This window comes from Cricetulus griseus (assembly GCF_003668045.3).
Source record: "Cricetulus griseus strain 17A/GY chromosome 1 unlocalized genomic scaffold, alternate assembly CriGri-PICRH-1.0 chr1_1, whole genome shotgun sequence".
In the NCBI taxonomy this organism is placed as follows: Eukaryota; Metazoa; Chordata; class Mammalia; order Rodentia; family Cricetidae; genus Cricetulus; species Cricetulus griseus.
The window spans coordinates 95,719,850-95,737,230 of record NW_023276807.1 but is presented as its reverse complement, the minus strand read 5'-3'; the positions used below and the strand labels follow the sequence as shown (position 1 = coordinate 95,737,230).

Below are 17,381 nucleotides of genomic sequence, written 5' to 3'. Positions count from 1 at the left end.
TACAACTTGTCAATATGTACAAAACCATAGACCATAGGGTGACCTGTCCTTTGTAGATAATCTACAAGGCAATGTCTAAGGCTCAGGAAACATTGGGCAAGAGGGGGTGGAAATATTGTAAGAACCAGAGGCTTGGGAAGTTTGCAGTGAGATGGTGCACTCTATCTGTGACAGGGAGCTCTGCTGTGAGATAGTTTCCTTTGCATATGACATGGAAGCTGCACTGCGAAGTTTCAACAATATGGTCACCTAAACAAGACATAAAAAAATGAAACTAGCAGTTGATATGATAAGGTAGCTGGAAGAAATCTCACAAGGCTCCACCCTAGATGGAGAGTGGCAGGCCATTAATGACTGCTGAGAAATGGAAAGAAATCTCTAATAGATTATCTGAACCCAAGTAGTAAATGAACTCACTAAGTTGTATTTATGCATGTATGTGCATGTGTGTGTGTGTAACAATAATTTTTAAAGTTCATGAATTTTAGAGTGGCTTTTGGTAACACAGGAAGGGTTGGATGGGAGAGAGAGGAGTAATTTATGTAAGTATAGTACTCACATATGAAATTCTTAAAAAATACCATGAAGACTTAAAAAAAATCCTCTTTCTAACATGGTATTCCCGAAAGATGAGTGTATAATGCAAATGCGCGTATAATAGCCTAATTAATTCTTCCAACTTCAGTTAAGTGACAATTCAGTATTGTCTTTGTCCCCTCTCTTCTGGCACTGGGAATTGAATGCAAGCCCTGAAACATAATAGACAGGTAATCTACCACTATTTCGTTTAACTTTTTGTTTTGAGAAAGAGTTCTATTAACTTGCTCCAGCTGGCCTTGAACTCACTCTATATCCCATACAGTTTTTGAACTTGAAATTTTCCCACCTCAGCTCCCAAGTAGCAGGTATTATAGGCATGCAACAGCAGGCCCAGCTAGCTGTTCTGTTTTTGCTTTTGTTTTCTGGTAGCCGAATAGACTTAATACAGATACACACAGAGGATAAATTGTTCTATTCAATTAGTGTCTGCCACACTGATAATGTTCTCATCATCTTGATTAGCTTATTTCACACCTGCAGCAACTTAAATGCAATAATTCTGTGATAGAATCAGTCAGCTATTCCTAGAATAAGTAACACAAAGTGGACCCTTGCTATCACCTGCTCATAAACTCCTTAAACAAAGAGTCCCTGATGACACAAACTAAGACTCAAATGCTCTTATTTTTGCTTATTGATCCTTAAGTCTAAGGCATCTGTCCATACAGCATTTGTTTTGCATATGCAAATGCTTTCTAGCTAATGATAATGATGGCCTCTAACAGTGGTATGCTGTCTTTTAAACATAAGATGCTTTTTTAGTGATTTTCCTTTCTTGACATAGAACCTCTTCCACTGAAGGTAAACTGACAGTTTCCTTTAATACACTCCTTTTACAGTGTAGAATTGTATAGACATCAAATCATTCTATTCAGAGAGTGCTCCAAGGCATACATTTAATAATAAGAAATAGTAAATTGCTCTATTTCATTCCCCACTGTTTTGTGTTACATGTTTCTGTATTCAGTACATTGGATTTATGACACCTCAAGTGCTTTGGTGAAATGAAATAATTCCTTTTAGCATTAAATACAAGCTGGTGAGCATGAGTTTCAGCATGCGCTGACACTGCTAATCCCTTCTGGCTCAGATATTTAAGCCATTGTCTGAAGCAATGCTATCCTTAGAACCTTTGAATTGGGAGGTTTCTTCTTCCAACTCTGTGCAATGAGTTTTCTGCAGCCACAATCAAATACTAATGGCTGTTTTTCCTCCCTCCATCAACTTCTGCAGTGCTTGCTCTCAACCACAGCCTTCGGACAAGGAGTCTTTTTCATTACATTTCTCGAAGGACAGGAGGAAGGTAAGAGGATGGCCTCTTCAGAAGGTGGCTTTCTGAGATTCGTGATTTGGTAACATGTAGCTTTCAAACAAAAGAACTGGCAAACAGTCTTATTACCAAGTGAAAAATTTGGAAAGAGATCTCGATATTCAGTTTTGCTGATAGAAAACTTACCCTTACCTAGTTGTTATGGATCTGAGAACAGTCAGAAAAATCACATCACAGTATCTCTTGCTGCAGATACCACCCAAGTCTAGCTGTGGATCCAGGTTAGTGTGTAGGTCTTGCTTTTGGTACACAGTCAACCTTCTGACCTTCCAGATCCTTCCAAGAGTGGGGTGTACACATGCCTTCCATCTGCTAGACTGTGGTAGAACTGAGAAAACCCTTTACCCCCTCTTCTACTCTCACTTTCGATATTTTCTGGGTCCTGTGTTGAATTAGCAAAGAAAGGGTCACAGCTATCACCTCCATTTTCTGTGCACATTTACTCATATTTCTGGCTGAAATATTTTTTGAAACAAGTTCCCTAGATCAGGTTAGATTTAAACTCCCTAAATAGATGAACGTGACCTTGAATTTTGAATCCTCTTGCCAGCACCTCCCACATCCTGGGATCACAGGCATACACTATCACATTGGTTTATACAGTGCTGGGGATTGCACCTAGAACCTTGTTACAACTTCAGCCTCTTAAACTAATTTAAAAATGTAATGGCAGTCCTGTTTTACTTATATTGCAATTTTTTTTAAAATCATAAGGTCCTTAAGTCAAAACATATGTTTTTTAGATGTTCATATGGTTTGGGGCTATGTTTTGGAAATAAAGGAAAATATAAAACATAGGTAAAACTCAACATTGGATGTTATTGCTCTGGGCAGTCACTTTGCACTATTAGACTTATACAACTTTTCCAGTAAAGGATGTTAAAGGCTCTTTTGATCTAAAATGGTTTTCCCCTCCATTTTCCTCCATTTGATCTGCAAAGAAAAACTGGACCAAGAAGATGTAAAAGAAAAGTAGTTACAATTAAATTAGTTGATTATTTTAGATCATATGATAGCAAGTATACAGTGGTTAAAACTTTCAAAGCTGGATTCTAACTTAGTGCCACAGTGAAGTAAAAGAGAATTAATGTTCTCAGCTTATATTGTAATCCAGGAATGAATTACAAACATAAGAAAATAATGATTTTTCCCACCATAGACCTTCTATATATTATTTAACATGCTTTCTTAGAGCAGAGTATTATAGAATTTCAAGTTTTATTAAACAACACTTTTACTTTTTGTCTGTGAATATAAAACCACTTTAAGTCAGTTAAACTAGATATAAATGACTCACAGGGTTTTGGAATGTTGAAGATGGATGTGACACTAATGGCTGCTCGTCGTTCCCTTTGAAACAGGTGAGATTGCACAAGCTAATGATGCCTATGAAGAGTTAGCGTTACTGGTATCGACCTGCTTTTATTTCTATGAGGCTCTCATAGAACTAGTGTACGATTTCATCAAACCTGAAGTAAAAGAATAGGCCCATGTAACTTTGTCCTTTCTCCTATGGCCAGGGATCCAGTGGAGTCACATGTACCGAGCTCCAGAGCCAGGGGGCATGACATTTGGCTGGGTCTGCTGGATGATTCTGTTTGATTCAATCCTCTATTTTCTGTGTGGATGGTATTTCAGCAACTTAGTCCCTGGTAAGACATCTTCTTTTTGTAAGACAGCAAAATAAACTTTAACAGTCCTTACATCTATGGACTGGAATGTTAGAATGATTATGCTTCATATTAGCTAACTGAAAGAGATGTTGAAAGGAGCTATAAGTTTTGGGAGAATATGTATTCTGAGTAAAAGGCCATAGGCATCACAGGATGAGTAAAGGGGAAAGTTCTTGGGAGCCTCCAGAAGCTCTCAACCTGTGGGTTTCTGTAGCCAACTTCTGTTTTCTAAGGACAAGTGTATGAAGGAAGAGGGCATGAGGACAGTCAGGACGAAGGAGTCTGGGGCCTCTGGAGGTGTTGGCCTGAACATAGCTAAGACATCTGGGGGGATCAGTGATAGGGTAGGGGCAGGGTATGTGGAAAGGACTCATCTGGGGGCAGTCTAGCTGGAGGTAGATTCTTGAGGAAAGCAGACAGCATAGAGTATGTTGGAATACTGGGCTAGAGGAGGGGGCACTTAGGAGTCACTTCCAGATCCAAGTCTGTAGGTGAGGTCCCAGGTAAGTGTCCTAGGTAAGGATTTCTCTGAATGTGATCTTCTTCTTCTTTAATGTGGCAGGCAGGACCTGGAGGCAGGATGACACCTATCACAGGGAGGGAGGGACAAGACAGGAGTAATGTATTTCTCTGCTGAGTCAAGAGAGACAGACACATATATTTACCATTTTGGTTCAGGCTAAAAGGCAGAAAAATTACTTTGTAATTTTGAAAAAAACACTTAGAATTGACATATGGATGGTCTTATATTTTATTGAATTTTCTTGTGACTCAAGCTCTATACTTTCCAGAAGAATGGACTACTAACTATTAAAATTACAAACTATAAATACAGATTCTAAACATACAAATGAAAGCAGAGGAATGGATGGAAAAAGTGGAAAAAGAAACCACTTTCTTTTTCACTGTGAAAACCCATGTAATAGTTGGGGAACTCAGGGAATTCCTGACGACTAGCACACACATACAGCATAGGTCATTGAAAAGACATTTCCAGTGGTATGAAAATATGGCCTCAAGTATAGACATAAGGTATCAACTGACCAGGTAATTCATTTTTGAAAAAGTAGGATTGCATGAAATTAGAAAGTAATAAAATGAACCTAGAAGGGCAAACTTGGCAAGAAGCTGGATGAGAAGTTGGCTAGTGAAGAAGCCAAGTAATGTAATAAAGGAATTCTGTGATGGGGTGTGAGTTCCTTTATAGCTTGAGAATGCAGTCATGAGCATAGAGAAATGAACAGAGGGCCTGGAGAGAGGGCTCGGCTGGTGAGAGCTTGCTGCTCTTGCAGAGGACCCAGGTTCAGTTCCTAACACCCATACTGGGCACGTTACAACCACCTGTGAGTGTAATTCCAGGGGACTTGACCCTCTCTTCTGGCCTCCATCAGATCCTGTACTCTTGTGCTCATATTCACACACACACACACACACACACACACACACGCACACACCTTAAAAATGAATCCTAAAATACACAAATTATATTTTTTAAAAGAAAGAAATGAGCCAAGCTAGATATAATAGCACAGTCCAGGAATACCAATATTTAGGAGGCAGAGGCAGTAGATCATGGGTTCAATGGCAGCATGGGCTACTCAGTGAAATCATCTTAAAAAACAAAAACAAACAAACAGAAGGGGACAGAAAAGTGAAGGAGGAATCAACAGAAATAAGATAAAAAGGCTAACAGAACTTGAGGTTCTGTTGGTGCAGGACCACTGCTCCTTAGAGGAGCCCAAATCAGCTAGAACTAAAGGTAATCAAGAAGGGTCACCAGAACAGAAGCTGTATGTCATGATCATCACTCAACACACATGATTCCTAAGAAGAAAATATCCAGATAGAGAACTCCAAGGACAAAGAGAAGAGACTCACTATCACAAAGACCAGGAAAATCAGGCTACCCTCAGCAGTGCTAAGATAAAAATTTGTTCAAGGACCAAGGATGTTCTGACTTCTTTTCCACTGTCAAAACCTGAGGTACAAGAATCCCGATGTCATCATTAAGTTTTTATTCCTGTGATAAAAATATAACCAAAAGCAAGTCAGCGAGGAAAGCACTTATTTCAGTTTGCACTTCCACATTACAGCCCATCACTGAGGGAAGTCAAGGCAAGAACTCAAACAGGGCAGGAAACTGGAGGCAGGGTGTTTTTTTTTTTTTGTCTGGGCTAGGCCCTGCTGCTGCTTCAGTTCCAAATGAACACACAGATGCTATATTAATCATGAAACCATTGGCCTTTGGCTTGAGCGTCATTTTTAAATTTTTTTATTTTTATGATTGTAATTAGACCAATTTTAAATTAGAAATAAGCTTCTTTTACATGTTAATCCCAGTTCCGTCTTCCTCCCCTCCTCCCTTGCTTCCTACCCCCTATCCCAACCCCTTTCTGCGCCCCAGGGAAGGTGAATCCTTCCATGGGGGATGGATCGAGCTTCTTATTAGCTAGCTCTGTCTTACCTATTAACCCATTTCTATCAATTTATATATTGCCACGAGGCTGTGGCTTATCTTGCCTCGATAAGGGTCTGAACCTCTAACTCCATGACTGCTAAGCGTCTCTACAGAGAAGAGAACAATTTCCTGTTTATCCCTGCTTATATCCTGATTCTGCCCAGCTATATCACTTCCTGTATGGCCAATCAGCCAATCAGCCAATCAGTGTTTTATTCATTAACCAATAAGAGAAACATATATACAGAAGAACATTCCCCATCATCAGGGCTGATGCAGAGGCCATGGGAGGAATGCTGCTTACTGATTATTCCTCATGGCTTGCTCAGCCTGCTTTCTGGAACACCCAGGGCCACCAGCCTGGAGGTGACACTACTTACAATGAGCAGAGCCCTCCCACCTCAATCACCAATTAAGAAAATGCCACAGAGCCCTGCTTATGGGACACTCTTATGGATATATTTTCTCAATTGTGGCCTCCCTCTTCTCGGATGTCTAGATTTGAGTCAAGTTGACAAAACCCAACCAGAACAATTGACTCCCTGTCAACTTGACACACAAACACATCACTTATTAAACCGTACACTTTCCTTTCTTGTTCATCCCTAAAGTCTCATACTAATATCAAGATCACAATATAAAACATCCCCAAATTTAAAAGTCCCATAGTCTTTAAAAATTCAAACCTTTAAAAATTCAGTTTCTTTAAAATGTCCCAAGTCTCTTTAAGTGATAAAATTCTCTCTAAAATTTTAAAGTCCTTCATCTGTGGGATCTTGTAAAAGTAAAACTAAGTTACATAGTTTCTTACTGCAAGATGGTATAAGCAAAGCAAAACCAAATTCCAGCAGTGTAAAGCATTAATTTTTTGATGTCTGGGACCCATTCATAATTCCCTGGGATTAAAAGAGCCATGGTAGCAGCTTTTCTCTGGCTCTGCCATCCATAGCACACACAGCTTGTCTCTTAGGCTCTGGCTGGCACTACTCCACACCTGCTGCTATTCTTGGTGGTCACCCATTGTACTGGGATATTCAAAATGCTGGGGTGTCCACTGAACCTGCACTTCCCTTCCACAATATTCTTTCCTGGGCTCTCTGTCACATGGTGCCCCAAGTCTCAGCTGCTCTCCACAATTTCTTCAATCCTGGGGTTTTCACTGCCACTAATACTGTACCTTTGCTAGTGGCTTCTCCTGCCCTTTCACAGTGCCAAGCCTCAGTTTTTCTCCATGATACCTCCATGCCTTTAAAACTAGTACCACCTGGGAGACCCAAATTACCAGTTTGACCTCTGCACAATTGATTCTGTGTGCTGAATCTGAGAAAATACTTCCAGACTTCAGGTTCTCAATGATAATGGTTTCTTTTTCTTCCCTTTTTCTTTGATTGAAAATAGATCCTTTTCTCATAAATATATCCTTGTTTTAGTTTCTCCTACTTCTACTTCTACCAGTTTCCCCCTACTCCCCCACTCCCCCACTCCCCCACTCTGGATCTGTTCCCCTTTAATCTCTCATTAGAAAGAACAGGCTTTCAAGAGATAACAACCAAATACAACAAAACAAAATATAATAAGATGAAGCAAAAATATTATATTGAAATTGTACACAGAGACCCAACAGGAGAAAAAGAGTCCCAAGACTAAGCACAAGAGTCAGACACACACTCATTGTCACTGTTATGAGTCCCATAAAAATACTAAACTAAAAACTATATTAATAAATATACAAGGGACCTTGTGCAGACCCATGTAGGCCTTGTGCTTGCTGCTTCAGTTTCTTTGAGCTCATATTACCTTGCTTAGTTGATTCAGGGGGCCTTGTTCTCCTGGTATCCTTCATTCCCTTCAGCTCTTAAATCTTCATGGGATTCTCTGAGCTTTGAGGGGGGGAATTTGATGGAGACCCCCAATCTATACTATCTGCATACAATGCGTAGCTGTGGGTCTCTGCATCTGTTCCATCTGCTACTGGAAGAAGCCTCTCTGATGGTGACTGGATAAGGCATTGATGTATGAGTATAGCAGACTGGCATTAAGAGTAATTGATAACTTTTTGTGTTTATTTTTACCAGTAGTATTTGGTCAAATCAAACATTGTTTGGCTACTCCCTGAAGTTCTGTGCTATCATCAATTTAGCATGTTTTTCAGGAAGGACAGATTATACATCAGTGGTTTTATGACTGGGTTGATGTCCACATTTCTTTGTAGGTACCTTCCCCCACTGAAAACACTAGAACTTAGGGATGAAGGCTCCATGTAGGCACCAGTACCACTTCACCATGTTCAATGAGTTGTGTGGGGCCCCACTGTTAGTTTGCATAGAGCAACCTTTTGTCTTAGTGATACCCTGAGTTGTTTGGGATTTCCATGGGACCCCCCTTGGCCAACAATTCAATTGAATGCAATCTGGCCCTACCACTGGAAGTCTTACCTGGCAACAAGCAATGTCCAGATGAGACTCCATATTCCTTTCAGGCAGTTTCCCAAGCACTAGGGATACCAACCCCCAGAGCCTCCCAATTCTAGCCATCTCATCTCCCTGTACCTAATCTCCCATCCCTATCCCCATGCCTCCCAGACTACCCATATAATCTATTTTGTTTCCCTCTCCTACAAAAAATCCATGCATTCCCCCATAGACTCCTCCTCTTTACCTAACCTCTCTAGGTCTATATACTGTAGCTTTGTTATCATTTATTTAACAGTTAATATCCACTTATAATTGAATACACACCATATTTATCTTTCTGGGTCTGGGTTACCTCATTCAGGACAACTTTTTTTCTTTAGTTTTATCCATGTGCTTGCAAATTTCATGATGTTGTTTTTTTTGAACAGCTGTTTAGTTGAACAAGTATCTTTGTGGTAGGATGACGCATCCTTTGGCTATATGCTATTAAAAAATGGGACACAGACCTTAACAGAGAATTCACAATAGGGGAAACTCAAATGGAGTTTGAGTGGTATAGCTGGGTCTAGGTGTAGGTAGTGGTATAGGTAGATCAATTCCCAACTTTCTGAGGAACTGACATATTGATTTTTATAGTACTATATAAGCTTTCACCCCCACAAGCAGTGAAGGAGTGTTCTCCTTACACCACATATGAGCTGTCACTTGTGTTATTGACCATATGAGCTGTCACTTGTGTTATTGATTTTAGCCATTATAATATGTATAAGATGGAATCTCAAAATATTTTAGATTTGTATTTCCTTTTTGGCTAGGGATGTTGAGCATTTATTTCAGTGTTTCTCATTTATTTAAATTAGAAACAATCTTATTTTACATATCCATCTTAGTTCCCCCCTTCCTCCCATCCTTCCATGCTCCTCACAGAACCCCCATCCCATCCTCCATCCACTCCCCAGGGAGGGTGAGGCCTTCCATGAGGGATCTTAAACAGGTTTATTCATTTCCTACAACTGTTTGTATTTTCTTGTATTTCTTTATTTCTTCCAATTGTTTGTGTTCTCCTGGATTTCTTTGAAGGATTTACTCATTTTCTCTTTAAGGACCTCTCTCAATCATCTTCCTAAAGTTGGTTTTAAGGTCTTTTCTTATGCATCAGCGATGCATAGATTTTCAAGGTCTCCTCACTGACACCCACATTCAGGGGGTCTGGATGAGTCTTCTCATGCTGGGTTCCTAGCTATCAGTCTGGGGACCAAGATCTCTCCCTTTGTTTAAGTCACCTGTTTCTGTGGTTTTCTTCATCCTGGTATGGACCCCTATGCTCATCAGTCCTCCTCCGCAACTGGATTTCAGTGCAGTTCAAAGTTTAACTGTGGGTGTCTGCTTCTACTTCCACCAGCTGTTGTATGAACACTATATGATGGCATATGAATTAGTCATCAATCCCATTATCAGAAGAGGGCATTTAAGGTAGCCTCTCCTCTGTTGCTTAGATTGTTAGTTGGTGTCATCTTTATAGCTCTCCAGACATTTCCCTAGTGCCTGATTTCTCTTTAAACCTATAATGTCTCCCTCTATGATATTATCTCTTATCTTGCTGTCTTCTGTTCTTCCTCCAACTCAACCTCCCTCCCCATCATGTCCTCCTCACCCCTCCCCTTCTCCCCCTCTCATTTTCATAGTTCCCTCTCTCCTCCCCCATGCTTCCAATTTTCTCAGGAGATCTTGTGCCTTTCCCCTTCTCCGGGGGACCATGTATGTCTCTCTTAGGGTCCTCCTTGTTTCCTAGCTTCTCTGGCTGGTAATCCTTTACTCTATGTCTAAAATCCACATATGAGTGAGTAATACCATGATGGTCTTTTTTGTGACTGGGTTACCTTGCTCAGAATGGTTTCTTGTAGTTCCTTCCATTTGCCTGCGAATTTCAAGATTCCATTGTTTTTTTCTACTGTGTAGTACTCCAGTGTGTAAATGTACCACATTTTCTCTATCCATTCTTTAGTTGAGGGGCATTTAGGTTGTTTCCAGGTTCTGGCTATTACAAATAATGCTGAGATGAACATCGTTGAATAGATAGAAGTCCTTGTTGTATGAATGCAAAGACCTGATTTTTGACAAAGAAGCTAAAATTATACAATGGAAAAAGAAAGCATCTTTAACAAATGGTGCTGGCATAACTGGATGCTAGAATGTAGAAGACTGCAGATAGATTAATGTCTATTGCTGGAACAAAACTTAAATCCAAATGGATCAAAATCCTCAACATAAATCCAGCCACATTAAACCTCTTAGAAGAGAAAGTAGGAGTTACTCTAATGAATTGGTATAGGAGACTGCTTCCATAACTTAACACCAGTAGTATAGACACTGAGATCAAGAATTAATAAATGGGACCTCCTGAGAAGCAAAGGACACAGTCAACAAGACAAACTGCAGCTCACAGAATGACAAAAGATATTCACCAACTCCATATCTGACAGAGGGCTGATTTCCCAAATATATAAAGAAATCAAGAAGCTAGTCACCAAAACACCAAATAATCCCATTAAAAATTGGGGTACAGAACTAATTAGAGAATTCTCAATAGTGGAATCTAAAATGGCTAAAAGACACATAGGAAAGTACTCAACATTCCTAGTCATCAGGGAAATGTAAATCAAAACAACTCTGAGATACCATCTTACTCCTGTCAGAATGGCTAAAATAATAAAAAAAAAACACCAATGACAGTTTATGCTGAAGAGGATGTGGAGAAAGGGAAATACTCCTCCATGGCTGGTGGGAGTGTAAACTCATACAGCCATTTGGAAATCAGTAGGGTGGTTCCTCAGGAAAATGGGAATCAGTCTACCACAACATCCAGCAATTCTATTCTTAGGCATATACCCAAATGAAGCACATTCACACAAGGACATTTCTTCAAGTATGTTCAGAGCAGTATTATTTGTAATAGCCAGAACATAGAAGCAATCTAGATCCCCTCAACTGAAGAATGGATAGAAAAGTGTGGTGCATTTGCACAATGGTGTACTACTTAGTGGAAAAAAAATGGAATCTTGAATTTTGCAGGCAAATGGAACTAGAAGAAACCACCCTGAGTGAGGTAACCCAGTTACAAAAAGACAATCATGGTATGTAATCACTCTTACAGATTTTAGACATAGAGTAAAGGATTACCAGCCTACAATCCACACTGCCAGGGAAACTAGGAAACAAGGAGGAGCCTAAGAGAGATACTGATCTCTTATTAATCACTACTAATTTCTCATCTCTAGGTGACCATCATCAAATAATTGTCTCATGAAAACAAGTTTCACTTCCGTGGTGCTGGTCTCTTATTAATCACAATTCTTCAGTCCCAGATGATCAAAACTACAGATTCTTAACTGAAAAAAGTCACATAAATGGCCCCTTGCTTCCCTCTGAGACTTCAAAAGCCAGGCTTCCATCATTTGCACTGTGTTCAGCAGTGTCTTATGTGTTCCCACAAAACAGCCCACTGAGCTCTGAGCACTCAATTGCTTTCCCAGCCCAAAGTTCAAATGCTACCACAATCCTCCAAAAAACCACATGGTCAGATCTGTCATAGCAATACCCAATACCCTAGTACAGTTTTTTCTTAGTGAAGGTTTCTGTTGCTGTTGTCAAACACCACAAAAGCAATTCAGAGAGAAAAGGGCTTATTTCAGTTTATATTTCTTCCTTCCTTTTTTTTTTTTTGTTTGGTTTTTCGAGATAGAGTTTCTCTGTGTAGCTTTGGAGCCTATCCTGGCACTCGCTCTGGAAACCAGGCTGGCCTCAAACTCACAGAGATCCGCCTGTCTCTTCCTCCTGAGTGCTGGGATTAAAGATGTGTGCCACCAATGCCCGGCTTCGGTTTGTATTTCTATACCTCAGTCTATTACCTAAGGAGCCATGGCAGCTACTCAAACAGAACAGGAGCTTGGAGGCAGGAGCTGAGGCCACAGAGGACTGCTTATTGGCTTGTTACTCATAGCTTGCTTAGCCTGCTTTCTTAGAGCACCCAGTACCATCTGCCTGTGGGTGGCCCTAGCACATCAAGCTGTAATTAAGAAAATGCACCACAGGTGTGCCCACAGGCCAGTCTTGTGGGTACATTTTCTCAATTTTGTTCCCTAGTCTCAGATGTCTAGGCATGTGCCAACTGTAGACAACCATGGACCATGTGTAGCTATGTTGTAGTAGACTAAGGAAGCTCTATTATTTAGCAGGGTATCATCCTAACTTTCACTGAAATTTATTCCTTTGTCCAAATTACTTGGAATAAAATGAGCCGGTCTGTTGTCTAATATAGAATCAAGAGGAGTCATGCCAAAGAAGTCAGTATCACTGGGCCGCTAGGCATTCTGAGGGAGGGACTTACAAGCAGAACAGGGTTCAGGAAAGAGAAAGAAAAATAAGTGTGTGTGTGTGTGTGTGTGTGTGTGTGTGTGTGTGTGTGTGTGTGTGTGTAAGAGAGACACATGGAGAGAGGGACAGAGAAAGAAAAAGACAAAGAGAGAAACACAGAGAGGCACGATGCTGACTGTTTCTCAGCTCCATATGCTTTGGTGGTTGAACTTTTCAAGTTATCACATACTGGGGCAGTAGCTTTTGCTGGCAGAGAAGGCAAGCTTTAGTTTTGTTACTGTTATCATAGTTGTTAGTTTACAAGATGAGTGGTGTCCTTGCATGCTATGTACTGGTGACTATGACTACTCTTCCAGGAATCTGGGTTGCTATGGAGCCAGGTAGAAAAGGGTAGCTGGCTAAAGAGCAGATGAGAGGAGAAGGGCCAGGGTACATGCAAAAGGATATTCAGAAGGACCTAGAACTCTCTTGTTGCTCATAATGGCAGAGGGTCCAGGCCCTAGGCTCCATCTCTTGTGTCCACTGTGTATTCAGTGCAGAAGAGAGATGAGAACAGCAAGCATGGCTTTTGTGCTCAGGGCCAGCTCTGCAGCTCAGAGGCAGGGCAAAGTGTGTATAGGAGACAGGATGCTCAATGTTGAGATACATGCTCTCTGCACAAAGAAAGGGGTAAAACCACAAGAAAATATAGACACCAAGAGGACGTTATAAGCCCAAGATTATTTCTGGTTTGTGTGTGAGAATCAATTGAGTGGTCATAGAGATGCAGAATTCAAGAGTATTGCTATACTACGGCAGTGGATACAGAGCTGGGCAGTGAAGGAGTTTCCTTCTCCAAGCCACAAGACAAAGCACCCTGCTTGAATCTGATTCAATAACATACATCACATAAAAATAAAAAATGTAAGTGAGCATTGCTTAGACTTGAATAAATGAAAAAAGAGGCTGTATTATTGAACAGGAATATTCATTATTAGAAGTTATGTTGATTTTCTATGAATAAATGTACAGATTTTTATAGTTTCAAATTCTGTGACTCTTAATAGGAATATTATGTTAATGTAATATAGTGAGATGTACATAAATCATTTAAATAAAAAGTTCCCAAGGTAGTGATTTGTTTTTAATAGACAAAATATTTCTAAGGATATCTGGAAATATAAATTAATAGCAAAATCAAAACTGATAAATAATAATGAGAAATGATAGAGGCTGATAATTATGCAAAATCTTTCTGTGCATTGATAAGAATTAAAATAGGGCAGTACTTACATAAATCAGTTGAGCAACTGAGGGCCCAGAGAGATAACTTTGTAGTTAAGAGCATGTCTTCTGCTTACAGAAGATTGAAGTTTGTCTTAGCACCCATGTTGAGCTGCTCATAGCCAACGTAACTCCAGATCTGGGATATCTGATGCTTTTTTCCTGGCCTCTATGGGAACTACAATTACACACACACACACACACACACACACACACACACACACACACACACACACACACACGAGAAAGAGAGAGAGAGAGAGAGAGAGAGAGAGACAGAGAGACAGAGATAGAGACAGAGACAGAGACAGAGACTGAGAGAAACAGAGAGAGACACAGAGGCCTACAGAGAGACACAGAGACAGAGATACTTGCATGCACATACACTTTTATATGCATGCATTTATAAATACATGCATGCACATCCACAAATGCACTTCCACACTTATAAATAAAATAAGCTTACAAAAAGATGTAGAAGTTGAGGTAGGGGAGTTAAGTTCAGTAGTAGCGTGCTCATCTAGATGCTGTCCTCAGCAATGTAGGGGTGGGAGTTAGATAGACATGGGAACAGACCAAAAGCCTGAGAAACCCAGCCAAGTGTATACAGTTTGCTCTGTTCAATTACTAAACTTACCATTGAGAAAAACATTGAACTTTTACCCATAAATTTACTAGAAATGAATAGTATTAAGATAGAGGGGAGAGAGTTGGAATATAGCACAATGGCAGAGAACTTATCTAGAATGTATAAAACACTAGATTTGAGTCCCAGCATTACAAAAAATAAGTAAATCACACTAAAAATAACAAAGTAACTGGAAATTTATGATTTTAGAAACAAGAAAGGCCTTTTTTTAAAAAACAGGATGTCAGTCATAAATAAATAACAAAAACATTAAAAAATCAAGAGCTCACTATATAATGATTTAAACAAATATTTAAAACTATACAAATAAAATTATAGGCAAATTTATAAGCTTATAAAAATTTCATAGCTCTATATAAAAGTTCAATTTCTAAAGTTAAAAATTAAAAAGATATATCTCAACAAAAATGCTAACAAATCATTTGTTAGAAAACAAAAAAATATTTGTATGCTTTTAATCCCAGCTCCCAGGAGGCAGAGGCAGGAAGATCTTTGTGAGTTTAAGGCCAGCCTGGCCTACATAGTGGGTTCAATGACAGCCAGGACTATGTAGACAGACCCTGTATCAAAAACAAAATAAATGTTACTTGGAGGTACAATCTTACAGTAAATACCCAGAACAGGTTATATTTAGTTACATGTATGCATGTAGGTATGTATATACATGAAATAAAAACTAGTAAAAATAGAGACTATAAATTTGAAGGAGAGTGGGAAGGAGCATATGGGAAGGTTTGGAAGGAGGAAGGGGACAGGAGAAATGTTGGAATTATATTTTAATCTCAAAAATAAAAAATAATAAACATAGAAAACAATCTCCCAAATGTATCTTTAATAAACTTATGTAAAGGCTTGACATTAAGAAAAAGCATTTGTTTATGAATATATAGAATATGACTTTTTCTCCTCTGGTAGGTAAATGTGATAAAAATGATGATATTCAGTGTAGGGATATGTAAGCTGAAAGGAAAAAAATGTTGAAAATATCAAATTGATTACCATCTTATAGTATCAGTTTTTAGTAACAATGCAAATTGACTCTACAGTGCTTCGAAAATGTTAAATGATTTAGTAAAGGAAAGAATATACCGAAGTATCTGGTGTGTGGCACACAACTACTTATCATGCATGGCTTAAGACACATTTTTTGAGTTGATTAGTATGATTTCTAAGTGTGCATTACAGTTGTTAACTGCAGGAATAATATCATACAATTCAGATAAAACTCTTATGCATCTCACAGAACTGGAATTTTATGTTAGTGTGGTCAATATGTCAATATCCTCCCCAAATAGCTGCTGGCAGTCACCATCTCCTGGATCACTTTGTGTTTAACTATTTTGGATTTCTGATACAGGTGGTTTCCTGTAGAATTATCTTTCTGTGTTAGAATTTCTTGGATATAATGTCATCCTCCAGGTTCATTTCTCTTATCCTGAATGACAGGATATGTTTTTTAAAATTGAATAATATTTGTTTTGTATGTGAAAGTATTCATTGTTCTCTTATTAGTTATGAAAGGAGAGTTATACTGACTTCATGTCTTGGTCATTTGAGTAGTGAAGTCACCAACAGAGATGTGCAACAGAGATGGTTTCCTTTTGTGTAGACAGATACAAACTTCTGGGTCATGCACCTGTTCTGTGTTCAGTTTTTTGATGAATCTCCATTTTGTATTCTATTGTGTATTCTAAGTTTACATTGATATCAAAGGTATGTAAGGGGTTCTTTTTTCTACATCCTCACTAATAGTTCATCTTTTTTCTTTTCCTGTTAGCAATGGCCACCTGAGGGATTCTGAGATAACATTCTGATTTTAATTTGCCTTTCCTTGATTAGTAATGTTGAACACCTTATAGGAACACATTGGCTATTAGTATGTCTTACCAGAAAAATATCTATTCAGGACATTTGGCCTTTAAAAGAATTGGATCATTTGCTTTCCGATTATTCAATTGTAGGAGTACCTTATGCGTTATGAGATGTGTGGTTTGCAAACTTTTCCCCCCTGTTTTGTGAGCTGTCCTTTCTTTTTGGTGATTACTTGCTTCCCTATACACAAAGATTTTCAGTTTGATGTAATACTAGATATGAAGTTCTTTAAAAAGAATGGTGGGCCAGGAGGTGGCTTGGTGGGTAAAGGTTCTGCTCAGGATAGCAGCCTGAATTTGAACTCCTCAGCCTACATGGCAGAAGAATGTAATGGAGGGTTGTAGGGAGAGATCTCTAGGTACCTGTGGCATTGACCATGCCCATTTGGCCATGGCCACAGGTACGTATAGGGTGTGTGGGATTAAGGGCTGAGGTGAGGGGCACTCGCTCTTTCTTGGGGTTCTAGTTGGGTCTTGGAGAGCTGCTGAGACTGGATTTCCAGAGCACCAATCTGGATTATTGTTTTTTCATGTAACTGATATCCCCTCAACAAATAACCAACTATTTCCATATTCCGTGTATGGTTATCTTCTGCTTACAGAATGTCACAAGTACTCCTCTAACCACCACATGTGTGCCATAGCACAAAACATATGAACACCACAAATGAACAAATGGAATTTAAAATGGTTTTAAAAGGAGAGCATGGCCCAGATTATTGGATGAACTCCCCTAGAAATGAAGCCTC

General features: G+C 39.3%; 1 protein-coding gene across 1 annotated transcript in view; it reads left to right on the top strand.

Moving 5' to 3' along the window:
• Positions 1-17,381, top strand: part of LOC100767606 (ATP-binding cassette sub-family A member 13) — a 406,786-nt gene that overhangs the window by 167,130 nt on the left and 222,275 nt on the right. The window contains exons 34-35 of the mRNA XM_035452975.1: positions 1,834-1,903; positions 3,451-3,582. Coding sequence (XP_035308866.1) covers positions 1,834-1,903; positions 3,451-3,582 — 202 coding nt within the window. The remainder of the gene's footprint in view (positions 1-1,833; positions 1,904-3,450; positions 3,583-17,381) is intronic.